The sequence below is a fragment of the Dromaius novaehollandiae genome, chromosome 6, assembly GCF_036370855.1.
Source record: "Dromaius novaehollandiae isolate bDroNov1 chromosome 6, bDroNov1.hap1, whole genome shotgun sequence".
NCBI classification, from domain to species: domain Eukaryota; kingdom Metazoa; phylum Chordata; class Aves; order Casuariiformes; family Dromaiidae; genus Dromaius; species Dromaius novaehollandiae.
This window is the reverse complement of record NC_088103.1, coordinates 40,584,067-40,605,298: the sequence shown is the minus strand read 5'-3', so window position 1 is coordinate 40,605,298 and position 21,232 is coordinate 40,584,067. Positions and strand designations below refer to the sequence as shown.

General features: G+C 37.7%; 1 protein-coding gene across 1 annotated transcript; it reads right to left on the bottom strand.

Moving 5' to 3' along the window:
- Nucleotides 1-1,064: 1,064 nt before the first annotated feature.
- LOC112980953 (pancreatic lipase-related protein 2-like) lies at nt 1,065-19,993 on the bottom strand. Its single transcript, XM_064514275.1, has 13 exons — nt 19,884-19,993; nt 19,661-19,709; nt 18,028-18,182; nt 15,656-15,781; nt 14,148-14,282; nt 12,892-13,000; nt 11,616-11,735; nt 11,403-11,525; nt 8,611-8,726; nt 6,947-7,076; nt 5,432-5,543; nt 2,530-2,694; nt 1,065-1,694 (listed from the first exon to the last, which is right to left on the bottom strand). Exons 1-13 carry the CDS (start codon nt 19,941-19,943, stop codon nt 1,631-1,633), a joined length of 1,464 nt encoding a protein of 487 aa, XP_064370345.1. The 5' UTR covers nt 19,944-19,993; the 3' UTR covers nt 1,065-1,630.
- Between the last annotated feature and the right edge of the window lie 1,239 nt (nt 19,994-21,232).

The following is a 21,232-nucleotide window of genomic DNA, read 5'->3' as shown; positions in this document are numbered from 1 at the left end:
GTTCCCTGCTTGTGATGATTTCTGGATTCTACTTTGCACCTGGGTGGAGATGGTAAGTGTACCGAAGGAATGCGTCCGAGAAGGTGGCAATCTGATTTGTCAACTTTGCTGCAAATGTCCTGAGCTAGCTGCTCTGGTAGACTTCACAAGAGGTGACTGGACTGTGACATCTCAAAATTATTTCTGCCTAATTTTAAACACACTTGTTCATCACTTCATGTTTGGCCTTGTGTAACTGATCTCATGATCAGTGTCCGTGTATTTATCAGTCTGATAAATTACCTTCTGATAAACCTCATTGGAAGTATTCTGGAATAGATAATTGCTAGGACGAGTTGAACAGAGCTGCCAAACATGATTTATACATAGGATTTCTGTGCCCAAATGATGAACCTGTGGTTAGTACCGAAAGAGAAACAGCCTTAACTTGGTTTATTTTGGCTAATGCTAATAAGTAACTCTGGAAGTTTGATTTTGTTAAATAGTACAACCGAAATACTCCCAAATTTGAGGGGGCAATGTTATAGGTAATACAAACAATGCAGCTCAGGCCTGACTTCAGTATGATCAGAATTCTTGCGGGGAAGAGGTTTGTGCCTCAGAATGTGGAGTAATATGTTCTTTATGCGGGGAAAATAGCCATGATCCTAAATATTGTTCTAAGTTAGTATCCCTAAAAATCGTAGGATATGTTTTAAAAAAATTCTGCCTTCAGAAAGGCAAGCTACAGGTGAAAAGTCCAGGTTCATTGGTAAAGAGAAAATAATTATTTGGAAGACTGCCAGGAAATTTAAAGGCCTGAATCATGCAACATCATTTTGATAAAGAAAGTAGCTGTTTCAGTTTTAGAGAAAGAGTCCCAGCTTACCCAATGTTCAGCAGAGCTGCATAGATCTGGTCAATGAGCTGTTCCCAAAGAAAAAGGCAACAATCAAATATTCTGCTGTGCGTTAATCTGTCCTGCTCGACACATGGTGTACTTTGATGGTAGTTGCTCATGGTACACCATACAACTGGGTACACAGTCCCTGTTTCTGAACATTGTTCTGGATATGCTGCTAAAATGTTGGTTTAAATGTGTTCTTCAGGAAGAAAGGACACAAATAAGGCAATGCCATTCAAGCTCTGAATATTTTTATATCTAAAATTATTCTTCAAATACCTGATATACAGTCAGATGCTCCAGAAAGCATGAAAGTGCCTGCTTAGTTATTCAGGAAAAGGATACTATTAAAGAATATGTCTCTATATAATCCTTTTTATTTTATTTTTTTCCTTGAAGCTTCTATGATAATTAAGTATATTTCAAAGGCGAGTTGCCTGGCTCTCTTTTTTCCTATTTTAGTGTTTTCCCCATTTATTCTGAAATACAATCAAACTGCATGAGAGTATTACTAGTAAAATACCCACTAGGTGTCATTGTAACTGGAACTTCAGAGAAGCACAACTCCTCCTCACGGAGAAAAGCTGAAAACATGAATTTGTAAATAAAACTTTTGCAGAGGACTGAGCAAATTTTTGATATCTATTGAAAGACCCTTGTTAACGGTTTGCCACTGACTGAAAAAATTGTTTCCTCTAGGCTGTGAACGTTACCACAGCAGACAAACGCAGTGTTTTCATTGAAGTCTTAGCAAGGTGTCAGAGTTTGCCATGTGCTTGACTGCACAGTTCCATGGCCACAAAATGTAGACCTGGCAATGAAAGAAAAGTTTAAGTAAATATTTTTCAGCACACTGTGACATTTTCATAGCAGTAGCCCCAGATAACAAGTATAAAACCTATTTTTATTTCATGTTAGGCCAAAGGATGGCTTCTAATAGCCTAAAAATATAAATATGTGTATGTATTATCAAGGAATTTTTTATACTAGTTAGTATATAATTATTCAAACCTAAGATATGTTTACCTTTATGTACAGACTGCATTAGCATTTTTGTTTGGACAGGGAGTGTGCTTTTGAGAAGAATCTCTTAGCTCCCACTTACCACACTTTGGTTTACATGACAGAGTGGTCTCGGGGCACATGACCTGGATTCATTTTGGATAAAACTAAACTGAGATATGTGCTCCAGAAGTGTACCTAATATACTCCACATGCTACTGGGTGTCCAGCCCATGGGATCAGATTATAGACAGCCTAAACATGTATAATATTTCGTTGTGCAGAGCTGCTTCTAATGTGCTGCGCTATTTGCTAATGCAGATGTAGCCTGAGTGTATGAAACTGCAGTTCAGGAGAGCCGGTCAAACTTTTCTCACCAGTGCAGGGCTACCTCCACTCACAATTTCGGATCTGGTATGTCCTGTTCTTTGGCAAAGTCTGGCTGCAATGTCGAGTTGGTGGAAGTAACTGTAGTCAACCAAACACCCAGGTACTCCCGTGGAATGTGGATTAGACTCCTCTTTTCATTATTTAAACCCAGTTACTTTAAGGAACATGTTACCATGCATAGGTGTTTGCCTTTTTTTTCCCTTTTTTTTCTTTCCAGAGCCACAGAACAAAACACAATGAGATTGTGTACTCACACATTTCCATTTTCCCCAGATATTATTGTGACTTCTTCAGCTCCCATACAGCCTCTACATAAATGACCTGGATGCTTTTTCCAGAGAAACTCAACTTCTGAAATGTTCCTAGAAATTTCTATATCGATATAGTTCAAATATGTGTTGCCTGGTTTGAAAGTTCCCCTGCCAAATGAAAAGCACAAAAGTGGTGCTCTGTGTCCTTTAAAAATGAGGGAGAAAGTTGCTACATAAAACAGTTTAGACAAAAAGGGAGATGAGGTGTGGGATGCCATGAGAGTAGAAGTTCTGAACACAGTTATAATTTTGTTACATTATTTCAGATTCCCACACAGATCCAAGTCCTTCAGCTCAGGCAGTACAGGATCACCTGTTAAATCCAGAAATATCAAGTTCTGCCCTCTCTGTTGACTTGTCATTGAAGTCATGTTACAAAGTGGTAATGTCTTTGGATCTTAGATTTTCATTTGTAAAATACATCAAATATTTATTTGGACAACATTGTAATAGGAACAGCTCTCCTGGATCAGACAAAACATCCCTCTAGTCCAGTGTCCTTACTCAAAGGCTGGATTAAAGCAAAGGTGTAGGGAAGACTATGAGACTACATCATGTTTATAGCAACACTTTCCCCAAATGCTCTTGCTTCCTCCAGCAATCTGCGGATCAGGAATTTCTTGAACCAGAGATGGTGTCTGTATTTATTAATCTTTGATGGATTTCTCTTCTGTGAACTTGTCCAGCCTCTTCTTGAGCCCATGTAAACTTTTAGCACTTGCAGTTTCCTGGGGCAAAGAGGATCCACAACTTAGCTAGCTGTTGTGTGAAGAAACAGCTTCTTCTGTGTGCTTTGAAAACACAGGAAGCATTGCTGAGGCACTTGCCAGATTCATTCCTGAAATCTTAGTAGACAGTGAAATACATCTTTCTCCTTGAAACTGCAAACTCAGAAACTAGCTGGAGGCTGGATGGAAATGTAGCAGCAGTAGTAACCTGCACTTACATGATGTAGTACAGTAGCAATAACCTGCACTTAACGTGATGTAGGTCAACCAAAAGTCTTGAAATACTCAACAGATAGGTAATTAAACTTTACAACAGTCCTGTCATGTAGGCAAGTACTGTAATCCTTATTTGACAGATAAACAATCTGAGTGATAGTGATAAATAGGCAGATGAGGCATTCAACATTTGAATATACAGAAGAGAGACATTAGACTAGAAATTGACAGCAGCTCCCTCCTTTGACCTCAGTGGGAATAAGTAGGTTATAAAAACTTGTAGATTTGTAATAATTTCAAATATGAAATGATATCCAACTTGAGTGGGCATGGGAAAATTCTAACGGGAGTATAAAGAAGGAAAGGAAGCCAACTAACATCTTGTGGGTACTGCTAACAGTGTTCAGGTTAGAGAAAGAGCATATGAATAGTATAATTCCTAACAAATCAGTGCTGGCTACTTTGTGTTCTCACAGCCTTTGCCATGGACTAGGCAAGATTTAAACATCTAGAGCATTTTTAGCTGTCTTTTCTCTGGCAAATTTAAGGGAAGATTGAAAAATACATGTATCATGTCCTTTTCACTTAATCATTTTTGTATGGATTAGGAAGGAATGTCTTGATGTTTTGATTCATTTCTTCCTTAGAAGCAGTGTTGAAATCTTTGCCTTCATTGAAGCTATTGAGGTTGTTTTGAGGCTACCTCATCTCTCCCAGCATGATTGATCCTGAATACTAGGAAGGAGTTCTGAGGACTAATTGTCATTTTTTCCCCTTTGTCTGAAATCTGTTGGCCAGTTGCCGGCTAGGAAAATTGCGTAAGGCAATATAGTGTTTGTAGTAGTCTCACTTGACTGAGCAGAGGGAACACCATTCCTGCTATGTAGGGACATTATTCTGGATGCCACTTCAGAAATGAGCTTTCAGCCTGTCAATCCAATGTCTAGGCATGTTAGTGTCTAAGGAGCAAATAGCTAATCAGAGGGAATCTACAAAAGCCTGCAGATGAGTTAGTTGTTTAACTTTCTGTGCCTTTCAACGTGATAACACTAGATTAGTTAGTACAGTCTTCATCTGTGTTGGCAACAAGTTTATTCTATTTTACCTTTTTGGAAAATGAGAACTATTTTTAAATAAAACAAAGTCAAAAAGTTCTCCTAGCATTTCTGCTTGATATCATCTATGAAGGAAATTGAAAAATAAAATTTACATCCCTGCCTTCTGTGGAATCTGTGCTCATTACAGTCGAATGCATATTACAGTGTGAAATTAAGACAGAAGTTTCCTGTAGTTGTATCACTGTATTTGCAACCAAATGTATTTCTGATATAGACCAGCAAGAGGGCAATGTTCAAGCACAGAGAAGGTTGGTTTTACAATATTTAGACTGTGCTCTTGACAGCAATCCATCGACTAGATTTAAATTCACATTTACTGGGAAAGGCCAGGCTAAGTGGACAAGAATTCCAGACCCCAGCACAATTCTTAAGCATGGCATAACTTTCTTGCTGTTTCATATCTGTAGAGAAGGGGTCAGTGGTTTAAGTGATTATACATCATATAGCTCTGTGTCTGTCTTCTCGGGGAAGATCACCAAATGACACGTTTGAGTCCAGAATCAGCCTGCTCTCAGGCCACAGGCCTCTTTGCTCTTGCCCTCTATGCTATGCTAAATGGCATCCTCAGAAAAGAGAATACAGAGCAAGAAAGTTCAGCAAGCATATTTTGACCACAATCTGTAGCATGAGGAACTTTGGTCACTTATCAGCTGCTTTTACTACCATTGTAAATCATAGGTAAGGTCAAATAGAACAAGATGAGACATGTAAAAATAGCCGTGTATGCATTCAATATAATAATGTTGTTAGAGTCATTTTTTTCAGCTGTCATATTAAACTTACTTGTCGATTGTATATTTTCTCCTGATCCCATTAGTTCCAGTCAAGGCTACATCTATTTCTCCCGTCACGGTTTCTGTTGCAGATACTCTGACACATATCTCTTTTCGCCAGCCTTTCAAAGCAAAGTGAAATAGATTATAGTTGTATGGAGATTTCTTTCCTAATGGTAAAATGTTTCATATGTTTCAATGTTTTTCAGGGGGAGGAGAGTATTCTACTAATGTGCTCTTGAGCAAACAAAATGTCACTCTCTCTATTAAGGCAAATGTTAGTTCTACAGGGTTTTCTGATAATACTGGTTACCTTGACACTGGTCTAAATCACAGATCCAAATTTTGCTGGCCTGCTGGCTGTGCTGAGAATTAAATCTGAGATGGTCAACACTGTACTTTGCTTCTCCACTGGGCCTCAGTATTAATTTCATAATTTCTTACACTTATGAGTGATTTGGAAGGTCTCATGGGTAGCATATTAACTCTGAATTATGAAGTGATGTCCATTGGCCTACTGTGTTGTTAAAGGTGTGTTAAACAAAATTGGCAACTTTCCCAGAATGGTCCTTATATACAGTGTTTAAGGTTTTTTTTTATACCTGTTCACTGCTCAGAAGACCCTGTCTTCTGACATGCCTGTGCAAACCAGAAACAGGGCCTAATATGCAATAGTAAATATTGTTTTCAAGTAACCAGGTTTGGAAAGGCTTTACACTGGCTTTAATTAGGGCTATTAAAAGGAGAATCTCTTCACCCACTTCAAATATTTATAATTGATTTCAGGTTATAATTTATATAAGCTCAACAGTTTTTAGATATTGAAATTAGCGTGTTCGCTCAGATTGAGGAAATAGTTAATTTCTCTGCATTCAAATTCATTTTGTTTTCATTTTTGCTTTTCTCAAGATGTGATATAATTTTTTTCTTAATTTTTCTTTCATATTCTAGTGTTTAGTGAATATGGTCCTTGAAGACCTTACCTCATTTATGGCCCTTGCAGTTTATCATCTGTGATGGATAATAGCTTATTTATGAATTTTATCATTTCCCAGTTCTGTGGCTGCTTCTACATTAATCACAGATTAAAACTATACTTCCTTATTACTCCCTGCCAGTATGACTTGATGAGCTTTGCAAAAATACCCTGAAATCATCTAGTTTTATACATTTTTCAATGACAGTAATGTAACTTTTTACTTTGAAATTTGTGCTTTCAGCATAGCCTCCTCCCACCTACAGTGTTACAGAATTTTCAAAGTCATCACCTAATTAACAAAATTTGGCAGTGCTTTTAACTCAAGAGAGGTCACCATTGGTTGATCTGTTCCTATAATTACCTCAGCATTTCCTGGATAATGTTGGTAATGCATATTCCTAACACATGTGAAACTCCAGATTTTATACTGAGCTCCATTCACTAACTGTAGTGGAATTCTGTAGACGAGTGAGGTATTTGTCTGTATAGAATTCATTATCACTTTAGAAATAAACATCATTTGCATTACCCAAAATGAGCACTTACGAGCATATGGAGGGAGGGGCCCTGTATTTAAAAAAACCTTTTGCTGTTCTTTCCCAGTTTTATGTGAAAACTTATCAGCATAATGACCCATCAGTGGGCATCCTTCCTTGGGACATGGAAAGCAGGCTCCCTGGAGGAATAAAAGGTCGTTACTAAAGGTTATCTATTTTAATCCCAGTTATCAAAGTATCAAAAATTAGGATATTTCAGCTTTTTTTCCCAGCTAAAATGTACATTTTTGAAAAGGTGCCTGTCTCTGAGTTCAGGTCATATATTCAGTATGTATTGGTGTGGTGGAAAAAGGAGCTGAGATGGTCAGTCTGCTTAATTCAGTAAGTTGAAAATCAGAAAAATCATGTTGAAAACCTGACTTAATTCCTTGTGTTCCAGCAGAGAGTATGAGAAAATACCCTGATGTGTACTATGCATTACTTCCTATTCTGTAAAATAGAGGTGGTATATTCCTCTTTCATGGGGCCTAGTGAAAGGTTAAGTCTGTTAATTGTTATAGGGTGGGTAACCATATTAAGTTTAGGAATTTGTAAGCTTGTGGTCTCATTTTGGAATGTGTTTTGTCTGCTTTTCAGCCTTTATACCCATGCAGAACTTCAATGAAATTAGTCTACCTGTAGACTGAACATTGGAATCAAGACCTTGATGTCCACTAAAAAAAGAAAAGGAAAAAGTGTAAATCTTTAGAGCAAGTGATTTTATCTCAGTTGAAAAAAATAGCTTTGTTTTTCGGATGGTTGCATTTTGATATTTAGGAGGCACCGTTTTAAGAAGTGGTATTTGTGAATCTTTGGCTATTTGGGCATTCGATGAATAAAAGGCTAATTGGTCATCGTCACTTATTTATTCTGCAATTGTCAAAACCTTTTTCTCTCAGCAGTAAATCACGCAGAGTTCTGGTTTTCATTCAAGTCCTGAGTTACACCAAACTTTCAAGTTATGTGGCAACATTGCTGCAAGGAATAACAACATTTCAGCAGTGTTGTAATCATTTTGAAAGTAGATGGAAATGAATCTCAAGTATTTCCTCCTTGTCTAGTCCTCAGTTGCATTGCCAGAATCTGTCCACTAAAAGCCCAGTTACATCAGGCAACAAGTGCCAGGAAGTTCTGTTGTCTTCTTTCCTGTGGCACCTAAGGGTTGTTTTGTGCATGTAAGCACTGCTATGCTGTGTAAATATTTGTCTCCCCTCATCCCCTGTGGTTGTTTATTGTTCGTGCAAATGTTTAAACACTTACGAAATCCAGAGGCTGTGCTCTGTGACAGCTCTTGATGATGGGTTCCACAAGGGTAATCAGGCACGGCTTTAAATCGACTTCCTTTAGCCAGAGTGTACCTTACTGCTGACCTACGCAAAATGTGAACCTGGCCATTGCCTCTCGTGTTTGCCTCTTAACTCTTCATGTCCCTCTTTGTACCTCTTTTTGGTGTGTATACTTACCATCCTCATGCTCTCCTGGATCTTTTTTGGTTTTGCTGCATTTCCATTTTGCCCTGTGTTGGGCTATGATCTGGGTAAGGATAGTCAGTGGGTCTGTACAGCCGTCCTGTATCGCATGATCTGGAGTGTAGAAGCTATCCCAGGAAGTTTTAATGGAGAAGAGCTAAAACCTTCTTAGTCCCCCCCAGATAAATATATACCTGATACTTACTGATACAAAATCTCGGTATGTTTCACACAGATACCCAACAAAGCCATTTGGAGTGATAATGCTTTCAGCATAATACTGGAGACTTCTTTTATGTCCACATCCAATAGATCTATATTCTGGGGAAAAGCCCAGGTAAGAAAGATTAAAGCTATACAGTAGCCATAAAGTCCATGCCAAAAAAGCACATATGAGTCTTTTTTTGCTCAAAGCGTTTGTTTATACAGTGAAGTCTCTGATTAAAAAACAGTAATAATTAAAAAGACTTTTAAAGTGTAAACTATTTGGTTTATGGTAAAAAGTATGCTTGCAGCTACACACACATTTTAGATGGGAGAGAGCTAGGCTCAAACCTGCCCAAGTGTTTCCCTGTGCTCACACAGCAGCTCAAAGGGTAGAGATGCAGAGCTCATGCAGCCTCCAGCCCTGCTATGTGTACTTCACTGCTTTTAGTTTAGCATGAGGACAGAGGAGGACTTTGCAGAATTTCTTTGATATTTTAAAAACTGGAATAATTCATAGGTACAGCATTTACAAAGCATATAGTAGTTGCCATGAAGTAGTTGTCATTTGCTTAGCATTATCACAACATGGTATTTTGTAAAACCATAATTTCCACTAATTTCTAGAATTAAAGATAATCGTAGCAATTGTTGTAACTTCAGTGGCTTTCACCGTTTTTAAGCTCTAGAAAATCTGCAGCCATTTGGCATTGGTGATGCTGTGAAATGCTCTAAATAGCAAGACGTTTGGCAGTTTGTCCTTGATTTTGTCAGAATTATTTGAAACAAGTACATTTTCCCTTCAGAATGAAATTTATAAGCACTCAGTGCTGGGAAAGTGCTTTTGGGACTCTATTTACGGGTCCTTTGCTACAGCTATTGTCTTCAGTGTCTCTGAAGACTCTCTTTTATCAAAGCACAATGTTCTGAAGTTAGACTGTATAAAAATAGGCTCTGTTTTGCTTCAGTGTGGAAAAGCCTCATCCAATTAGAGAGCGAAGTCCTGGAGGCACTGAAGTAATTGTGAGCCGGCACAGACTATATCAGGATTTCATCTACTGTCAATATTTATGCATCTTAAAAGAGGACCAGTGGATATAGACCAGTTGATACACATTGTTCTTTACATGAGAAGGGAAAAAAAAAAAACTTTGAAAGGTATTTCTGTCTCTATTTCTTGAAAATGGTATGGATCGGCAAGGCTTCCTGGATATGTTTACTTTATAGTTCCTTCTTCTAATCTAACTCAGAAGGGTCTGTGCTTTTAACTTTAAAAATCTCAGCTCTCACGATTGGCTTACCTTGTGCTAGTGCCAAAGTCACTTAACATTTATATAATGGGATCATACTCCTCCTTTTCCTACTATTTCAAAAGCAGTAGAGAGAAGTTACTAAGTAGCATTTCTAAAGCACTTTATACATAAAAGCACTACATAAATGTAAATATTATCAGACAGAAGAAATATGCACAAAGTAAGGTTTAAATGAGAGGCTGGAGTTAAGGTTGTATCTATTTTTATGAACTGCATGAACACTCCCCTCCATCTGCTCCTGTTCAGTACAGCTGGGCTTTTATTTAACTGCAAAACATTGCTAGCAGCCTTATGAAATGACTATGGAAAATTCTTAATTTTTGCTGAGAATTGAAACATTTCTTTTGTGGTCAAAGTTGAAAGTATTTTGGTTCCAAATGATTTTGTGTCACCAGTCTACAGTCTCCGTTGGAATCCCTCACAAGCTATCCAAATAAAAGTATTTTGAATTAGTGTATCTTGATCTTTTGGTAAAATAAGAAGCTTCTCTTCCAAAAAGGAACATATTTTTGAAGGGGAACAAAGGGAAAAGCTCTTCAGTGTTTGAGGAAGATTAGGCAAGTTAGGAGATTTCATGAAGGCATTAAAAAAATAACTTTCATATCACTGCATGATTCCATTATACCAGTCATTCCCATGTTAGTAAATTGACATCTCATGATTTCATACACACAGTATCTGAAATTAGCACTGAGCATTGAATATATTCACCTGAAGAAAACAGAGGACCAGCAGAGCAGTCTTTCAGTCTGCTTTGTCACTAAGTTCTCAAATAACTTCTAAAATAGCTTTAGCAAAGCAAAACACAGGTCATTTCTGAAATCTAACTACTTAATTACAGGTAGGAGTTTCAAAACATTCAGCTGTGAGTAGCAGATATTCTTATTTCTGTAGGTTAGAACCAGAAGACAGGATTTTGTGGATCCATTGTACTGGATCCCATGATAATTATAATTAACTGTTCAGCATTCTTTGAAGAACATGAAGAACTATCAATGCGGTAGTCATTTTATTATCTTCTACATTTTTGACCTTGTGCTGTTCTCTTCGAAGACACTAAAGCTGTTAATGGCATGGATGAGTATGCCTAACCCCAGTAAAAGACATTGGGTCTGATGTCTTCCTAGGGAGAAGGGAAGTTCAGATTTAAAATACTTATTTAGGGATCATACTCCAACGAAATTTTACCAGTCCTTCATGCATGGAATTCCCACTGAATTTGATCAGTCAGCATAGTGGAAGACTCTTAGGAACAGGTCATGATAAACAAGTCTGTATGTTTTAGCTGAAGTTCTCATCTGTGTGCCAGGAAATCAGAGCGTATTTCACAAGCAGCTTTAAATATTTCATATTTGATAATTTCTCCCTACTCCAAATCTGTATGTAAATAATATTTAGATCCAGCAGGCTTTTTCTTTGCCTAGCCTTTATTTCAAACTCTAGCTTGTAATGAGGTGTTACTTCTTTAAAATATATTTACCTCTCATAAGGGCATCGATATTCCAAGTTGCAGGAGGTGCACGAAGTTCCTCACATCCTGGCATTTTCTTCCCACCATTTGGGTAAAAATCCAGGTGGCCACAAGTCTGAAGAATCCCTGGAGCTGAAATATGTAAAATGTTTCAAGGCTGATCACTTTCTGAAAGGCCATGGCAAACTTCAGTGTAGATGTTGTTTCCTATGCAAAACTTACCAAAGTCAAAGAGCAGATGACCAGCATGTGTGTGAATTATATCAACAAATTTTGCATCTGAAGGATCCAGCCTAACCATTGTTGGTGTATACTGGAAAAGAGGCCCAGCTGGATCCAAACCTAAATAAAATGGAGATGCGGCTGATTGTGTAAAGAACATGGTATGTATAACTCATCACATTCAATGTGCATACAGTGTATGTCATTGCATTTCTACTGATACTCCATGAATGAAATTCCATTTGGTGCTCCCAAAGTAATGCTGGTGTGGATGTATGAAAGCCAGCAAAACATGCAGGATTTTAATAGAAGGTGGCTGGAGGCCTTGCAGCATATTAAAAGACTGATGGGAAGATGTTTGGCTTATTTGGGGGTTAAAATGTCAGAAGAAGTGTGTGTGGGGGGTTGCACATTAGTGAAAGATATGAAGCCTAGAATTTTCATTTGGTCAAAAATCTATTTTCAGTTGCAAAAAAGTTTGGTTGAAAATTTTAGTCTCTTCACTTCAGTGTCAGTGGGCTCTTTTTTGGACCAAAGCACTAGAATTCAGATCGTGCTTCCCTAAATTACTTATTTCACTGCATATTATGTATTCAGCTCAGTCAAAGCAATATACAAACAGACAGAAGAACTGACTGTAGGGGAAAGGGAAGTAGAAAATACTGAGACATTAAAAAAGCAATATGTGAATGTATTATGATGCTGCATCTCTCTGCATAGCTATGCAGCTAATGACTGTCTTCTTTTTGAGGGTGTCTGGGGCTATTCATTGTCTCACATACCAGATATGTGTTTTATTTTTCATTTCAGATTTCCAGTCTTCTGAACTGCTGAAAAGTCATGACAGAGTGGATTAAAAAAAAAAAAGTTGATAATAAGGTGTTAATGTTTTATAAATCTTTTACTCCACATGTAATACAGTATTTTGCTCTTCCTCTTTAATATCACTGAGAATCATAAATAGCGTGCTCTCTGAGATTTGTTGTGACCTATGCAAAGTGACTATATTTAGTCACAAAAGGGACAATGAAGCTATTCTCACTCTGTTTCGGTCTAGCCTTTCTGAGGGCCATGAATGGTGACATGTGAGATGTGTTGCATGTGATAGGATATGGCTTCATTTATGTTTGGTCGTGCCAGCCATATTATGCTACATATGACAACCCCTGCATTTCTATTCTGGGTTTATTAGGTAGAAGTGATTCTTCAGCTCTTTTACAGGGGTTCCTCCTGCTATGAAAGTATTAAGCTTTATCAATTGAAATAGCTTCAGTACCTGTTATTCTTCCAATGCCAGGTTTCCTTCTCCCTGCCTCCCCTGCAGCATGTGCTCCAAGACTATGGCCAATTAAATGAATCTTGGCAGGAGGGTAGCCATAGTCTTTCTGTGAAGATTATGGAAAGGAAAAAAAGCATGCTAAATTGGCAATACAAGCCTGAGGCACTGTGTAAAGGCCTCATGCTCTACCAGGCCATGGCTGGACTGTCACTGACTCCTATGTATCCTGGGTCAGAGCAGGTGATGGAGGGGAGCAAAACTTTCCTGGGTGGAAAGTTATTGCCACAGGAGGAGGGGCTCTGTGCCCAATGTGTGGAAGTGGAGAAGATGAGTTCACAGCTCATCCCTTCCTGTCTGCCATTATCCCTCCAGAAGGGGATGACGTCTGTCAGGAATAGGTCCTTACCCCTCAGCAAGATGGAAAAGAAATAAAAGTGAATTCTTGCATGTAGTTCCCCTAAACTGTACTGACTAAAAGGCTACTGTAAGACATGGCGGTATTAGTTCACATCAGTATCATTAAAAAATAAAATAATATTGTCCCTATCAGAGTGGAAGCAGGTGAATGATCCTGCAGCCTGTTCATACCCAGCCAGTTTCCCTCAGTCCTGAGCCTGGCTCTCTGGTCTGGACAGTGGTCTATGCTGGAGAAGTTTTCAGATTTTGTCTGTGGCATACCCTCTGTGTAAATAAAGTTCTCATCATGCTAAGGAGAGATGTTAGTCTTTCCCGTCCATGACAAAAGTAATGCAAAACGTAAAGGGTTGTGCAGCAAGTGCTGCTGGCAGTGCTTGGCTCAGCTGTGCTTCCATGGGGGAAGCCTGACACCAGGCAGCCACAGGAGAATCGCTTCCCTCTACTCTGCTTCAGCTTGAGCAGGAGGTCTGCATGTGAGACCCACAGAGGGATGTTTTAATTATATTGGCCCTCTATGATGTTGCTTTCCTTGCCTTGCAGATTTTGTTAGATAGATAGTCTCCAATCTGTGTCTTACCCCATAAAAGCTCGCCATGAGCAAAACTTTCAGAAACTATGACCTGTCAGCCTTTAGCGACATGCTTATCTGTGGTCTGACACTGAGGTAGGCACTTCAGTTCCTGCAGGATTAGAGACCTTTCATAACGTTATCAGCTGTGGTATTCAGTACCTCTGTGCTTTGTGACTATTTTGCACCAAGGGTAAAAGTGCCACCTTTATATGTCCTTTGTCATACAGAATATACGCCAGTGTTCATGTCCCACAGATACTTTTACCTCAAGAAGGTTCACAAAATATATTAGCTCAGCCCCCACAATGCGGACGTTGTTCACTGCTTCAGTGTACAAACCACTAGAACCACCTCTCCAGTCAGTCAAGATGCAGTTCACATCTTCAACATGAAACATTAACTGGTGGGTGTGAAAACAGGAAAAGAGAAGAAAAGATGCATGAATTACAGCTGTTCTAGGTCATATACAAATAAATCATTTTGCTGTAACAGAGGGTCTCACTTTAGTTATGACAGGTTTGATTTTTGTATCCCACTTGTAGAACTGACAAACTGCTTCTGACAGAAATCTCTTATGAGCTCCACTCCTGCTGTCCCGCTCTCTTCTCTGGGCACTAGTTTTACAGAAGCTTATGGGGCAACTCATACGTTATAGTCTGCAAGTCTATTGAGTACACTATTATGGGGTAGTCTATGGAGTAGTTATCCTTGTCAGCGAGGTTGAACACAAGTGGTGAATAGTGGGGACAAACTGAGGATCGGTGTATAAAACATGAACAGGATTTGGCCAGTGATTATTTCTGAAGGAAAATTGTACTCATTCTAAGGTGACCTTTTTTCAGTAGTGTGTTTTTCTAATAGTCTCCTAGAAACTCAAACCTTGCCTCATCTTCTTTTTCAAAAAGTAGCAATGTAAAATGATGCCATATACAACTGCTTTGTATGTTTATGTGACTAGTAAAGATACATCTTTAGTATATTTATTCCTACTAATACTGTAGAGTCAACACAAGGAGGCAGAATGGAGGTAGTGATTTGGACACACATACTAACACATGCAATAGCTTGTTTCAGTTCTGTTTTCCATCCCAGATATCTTGGTTGACTTCAGAGAATCAGCTTCTCTTAATCCCAGCACCACAGTTAGAAAAAGAGGATAGTACCTCCAACCTTTATTCTCCAACCTTTATTCTCCAAAAATTTTATGCTTGGGTCATCTGAAAGGATTCACAAATTGGTGTCGATGTGGTTGAATTGTTCAGCCCCCAAATATATACTTTCAAAATAAAATATTCCATTTAGCCACTTATGGCAGGGAATATTTTGATTTTTCATTTTGAAACAATTTCATTTTTGAAATGTTCCTAAATAAAGTGTAACCAATACCCTGAACAAAGCATTTGTTTTTATTGTATCAAATACCTTACTCAATCTGAAATGTTTAGTTTGACTTAGGCTAGAAAAGTGACTTTTGTCTTTATTTTTGTGAAGGAATTGAAAAAATCAGTTAATTATATAGCTTTCACTGTGAAGATGAATTCAACAAAGGGCATTCAGCAGAAGACTGAAGTACATTACACTTGTACCTAAGAATAGGATGGTAGTCATCTGAAACTGAACTTCTGAGTTTTTTTCCCCTTATATTCTCAGAATTAACAGGAAAACAGAGGTGTAAATTTTAGATGGGAATTATAAGCCAATTAATGGAGGTGGAAGGAGATCTGAAATTTCAAATACTATTGGAATGACTGTCAAATAATAGTCACACCATACCCTGCACATATCTGTTATCCAGGAGATGTCTGCTGCAGCAAGATAGCCATGTATAATGAAGCGAGTTTTCCTGTGTATTTGAAAATTTGAAGCTTTGATAGTTGAAGGATTTGTAGCAGAAATCTTCTGTGTCAAAACAAAACAAGACAAAACAAAACAATGTGAATGCTCTGTACCTGTGAATGTTTTTATATAGGGACAGAGTATCCTAATGGTAGGAGCGTAGTTCTGGACTCCGAAGAGATGGGTCTTGTTCCTGACTCTTAAACTGCTTGGCTGGGTGATATCGGTTAATCATTTCAACACATGATTCACTTCCTCTGTTTATTAATTGAGCTGATGATACTGGCATTCTTTGCACAATGCTTTGAGATTTGCTGGTATGACATACCACATAAGTATGAGGATTTGTCAAAATTAGCCATAGAAATACAAAAACAGTATCTACAATGTGCAAGTGACTGAATTTTTCTTTCTTTTTCTTTTCCATTTTGCTTTCTTTTTCTTTGAAGACAAGACCTTTACCTCTAAGCTTATTTATATTTTATCTAAAAGATAGTTCAAATAGCATGAAAAAAAAACAGACTTATAAGATCAGAGACTGTAGATATTATTGGGTCTATTGAGAGGGACAGCAGTATTATTTTCTTTAAAAAATTCTGAATACCATCTTGTTTTAAAACTTAGGCTCTTATTTACTTTTTGTTTTGGTTTGGTAAGCATAACAAATGCAGTATGCCGAAAGGGAATGTAATGTACTAATTAACACATATCTTACTTACAGTGGAAGTTTGATTAAAAATAAAACACACAACAAACATCACAGGCTGTCTCAGTAAGAGATGCTGGGCTGATTATGACTTTTTCTGAGCTGACTCATGAAAAGGAGAAATCATTTAAAATCTCCACTGTTTCTGCCTGCCATTCATATAAAAAAACCACCTTTGAAGCCTTTTACATATATCATAAGCAAACAACAACAAATCACAAACCCCTCATTTTCCATATCATTAAATTACTTTATTTTTCCTTGCTCTTTTTCCAAGTAAAATTCACTCTCTGACAGATTATATCTGTCACCAAAGTAATCTACACTTCCACAAAACCCCTTTGTGCTATGGATGGGCTCAGTCCAGACACCTCCAACATCTGAAGAAGGCCAGGTGTGCACTCTGATGTAAGCTTTTCCCAGTGCTTGCTGGTCTTCAAAGGAAAAACCTGAGACACTGCTCATGTCTTTTGATATTTTCTCATTTACTCCTGCCTACACAGTGCTGCAAACTCCTTTCACCTACTCCTTTGTTGCTCTGTCACAGTCCATAGCTTTGTCTCACCACTAATTTGCAGATGTTGCAGATGGTACCCTCTCTCTTTTTCTTTTTCCTTCCATGTAGCTCCAGTCTGCTGTCTCTACACCACTTCAGCAGAGCTGGCTCTGGAGATACATATTCCCCAATTGCACTTCAGCTTGCTGACTGCCTGAGGCATCTCCATGAGGAGCTAAGCTGGCTCAGATGGCTCAGATGGTTCTCTCTGCAAGAGAACCTCCAGGCCCTCTCTATGCTATATCTTACCGTGGCTTTTTCTTTGGTTTTTTAGTCTCCATTTTCCTTCAGTTCCATTGTGGAAAAAAATATTTAGTATTTGCATCTTTTCTTTCTCTATCCATTCCCCTTTCATTCTCTTTTTTGGGTTATTATTTCCTTCCTTTTTCACACATAGTTTCTCTCCTGTGTTTTTTCTTTCGGATCTGCTTTTCCTTTGTAAGCTTTCTGTATTTTTTCCTCCCATTTTCCATTCCTTCTCTGTTGAACATTATTACTTTCTCTTCTAATCTTCCCTCTTATTATCTATCTGCTCTTAGGGTTCACTGTTGTTCAGCACATAAGCAGAGTGTCTGAGAGCAATCGTATGCAGTTCAGAGGACATAGTGATCATGTGTATGAACAACAACCTTGAGTCCTGGGTCTTGGCCTGAAATATGTTTTTAGGCTGGAGACACAGGAGATCCAAAACTGACCTTTCCTATTCAATGTCTTCCCTAGCTCTAGTACTGTAATGATATGACTGAAATGGAATTTGAGCCATTTGCTTATTGTAGAGAAATATATAAAATGTATCTAGAATACCTCAGATGATTTGTGTGAGAAGGCTATAATTAATATATTGTAAATATACCTGGTCTGTAAGATAGCTGAAATGAAGAAAAATGAGATAAAAGGACATTGGCATGCACTGTTCGTTGTATAAGATGGACTTGAGGCCTTTCCTGGGAGGCTTATGAGCAAAAATATTGAAGAAAAAAACCCAAGCTGTAGTATTTCTTGAATGCATAGTGTACTATCGGTGTTTAAAACAAAGAAGTTTCTTACTTGATATCTCATGATGTTGTCTCTAGTGTAAAGTAGGAAATTGGTATTCACAGCTTCTGGAGGGCTAGGCAAACCTGCCAGTTGTCTTTCTGGAATCCCAGACCAAGGCGGATTATCTGTAAAGCATCCAAGCCTTTTGTAGCAAACTTGCCTTCCTGGGAAACACAGAGAAAAATGTTAGTGTTTTGGAAATCAATGTAGCTTAGGCTGCCACCACTTTACAAGGAAGTTTTAAATTAGCTGATTCAAATTAGAATGGCAAATACATTCACTTTTTAAAGGGGTTCAGTTGGGCTTTTGTGGTTGCCCCAAACAACCCAAGTCATTAGAAAGGAAATGGAAACTAAACTGTGAATGTACAAGGCGTGAGGCAGCATCTCACTGAATATAGCAGGGACCTGGAAGTGAAGACCCCTGTTCCTGATAAACTGTAGAGGTCTGTTTGGTGAACAGAGCAGAATGCAAGATTTATTTTGTAAAACATACTGTTAATGCAGCTGTTGGAAAAAGACAGTCAAGTCTTGACCCTGTATGTATCCTGAGAACAAATCAACTTTTTGCTGTCAGCTCGGAGCGGTCCTTCAAATTAGAGCTAATGTTTCTGGAGTTATCTAAATTGTTATTTCTCATGCAACAATTTGTGAAGGAGCAGAAAGAAACCAAAGCATTAAAATACATACCTCTGGTGTCTCTACATCTTATATTAAACATCTCCCTTATCCTTTTATCATCATAAGATTTTAGTGGAAGCAATCAAGTGGAATTTTAGTGGAAGCCTAGAGACTAGGGTGTGGTCTGTGTCTGACAGACTAGTTTCCCAGTTTCTGCTATGGCTTTAATACAACAGTGATGCAAATTTGGCATATGGATGTTGCCATTAAAATGTCATCCTTACGCACCATTATAGGACTGCAGTTGTGAAACTCCACATAATTTTTATTGCTATTAAAAAAAATACTGAAAACAATGAGAAACTGTTGTGGTCAGGTGGTCATTTTTAATACAAATAACCATGGCTTACCTTATTCATAACGCTACAAAAAGGCAGGGGTAGTGTGATATATACTAGAAACACATTTCGGCAAAGGGAAGATTTAATCATGGAGCTTTAGTTTAAGACTCCACAAGTGATTCAGTTATTTTCAAAGGGCCTTTCCACTGATACCAGTGAACTTCTGGATTGTGTCTGTTTCCCTGTGTTCTTTCTGGGTGTCCATCTCTATTGACCTATTCTTTCCTGTCTGTGAAGCCAGGACCACTTTCTTGTTCTCTGTCTAGCACTGTGAAGAATAAGTGCCTAGCATGGCACTACAAAAGTTGTTGCTAACATGAATATTGAGTAGCAATATTTCTTTGGGGGTGGATAGGGAGAACAGTTCTGGGAGAATTTTAGTGCCAATTCCTATATAGCAATACCTTGCTAGTTCCCATTCTGTTTGCTACGTACAGAAGCCTTTACAGAAGTTAAGAGTAGTAGGTTAAATGTGACAAACACATTACAGAACTCATTAATCATAATGAAGAAATCCTTTCCAAAGCATGTCCATTTTCTAAAATATAGTTATTCTGGCATAAGCTGCACACAACAAATTTTGCTCTTCATGGTCTTTATCTGTCTTTATGTGTGTCTTACCTCTGGCTGCATCAAGAAGAGAAAGAGTAGTAATCCATACTGCAAACATCTAAAGCAAATAAGAACACAATTCAAATTTAATTAAAAATAGAATATGGGATTCAGCGAAGAGTTGCCTCGATCCATTAAAAAAAAATTGTCTTATCGGTCATAGCATAATTCAGACATTTTATGAGTTAAATCCTAAAGAATCAGTATTTCCTTAAAGATTTCAAGAAAATACCTTTGGAATTCTTTTTGTTTGCAATGGAGATTTTGAGTATGTGGGATATCCTCTGAGCATCTTTTAAAGATTGTCTTCCTTGCCTTGACAAACAGAAGCTTTTTTTTTTTTCTTTAGCTCTGCAATTTATGGGCAAACAAATAAGATTTTAGTGAACTGCAACAGCATTTTTTTTCAGAATTGAAGTTTCTTTCACTGTTTAATAGAAAAGTTACTCAGATTTGCCATTCAGTGATTGTACTTGAAAGAACCAAGGAGCGCACTTAATTTATATTTCTAAATCATATGGATAATCAAGAAAACTCGTTCCAGTCTTTGTTATCAGCCACATATGTTTATCAGCCCTGATCTGCTTGATCACTTAATCACCGACTAATATGTTAGCATTGGAATTAATGTAACCACTCATGTACTTCAAGGTAAATGTGCTGAGATGTTTCATTAGGTCGGAATCCTAATCAATAGTTGAGCTTGTTCAGATGCCTGCTGTGATGCAACTTAGTTCTGACCATACTATACAAATTAACAAATGCAATATTCCAAATGCTTTTCCAAGGTAAGTATGTAGGTCAAATTCAAGGCTATTTTACCAGCTTATAGAGATACTGATTTTAAGATGTTTCATGCATTCTTGAACATATTAAATTTGAGGTTCGGATTGATCTAAACCCACAAAATATGTATTTATATCTGTGGATTTGCTATCATGTTTCAAATTTAAAACAAGGAATTAAGTAAATTTAATCAGCTTTCTAGAACACAGACTCAATATATACTTTCTTAGTTTATGAGTTCTCTGGTGGCTGGGCTTTGGAATTGGGAGCAAAATATACTACTACATTTCCATCAATTGTGCAGTACAATTTTATTATATAGAGATTTTTTTTGTGTAAATTGTGGGCCAGTCTTTGGCTCTCAGCTGTATACTTTGATTTTCCTGACTGCAGTAGAACTGGTACAGAAGCAACAAAGGGCCAAAATTAGTCTTGTATTCCCAAAACCCTGGACAAAAATAGTGAACTGTAATCAAAAATGTTTATTTTAGTTTTAATAATACCAGAAAAAGGCCAGAGAGAGATCCAAGACAGGGAAATAATTTGATTTGAAATGAAGAATAGAAAATGGCAAATTTTGCAGGAGATTAGCAGAAGGAGGAGAATGGGTATAATAACATGAAATCTATTGTCCTCTCATTCATTTTCTGGTGCGAAAGAAGTAAGGAATGATTTCTTCTAAGTGCAGTCTTATTACTACTAGATTTATCATTAAACTAAAGGAAAAATGAAAAGTCAATCTGGTGCCATTAGTCAGTGACATAATATAAATGCAAGTTGGTTTTATGAACTGGT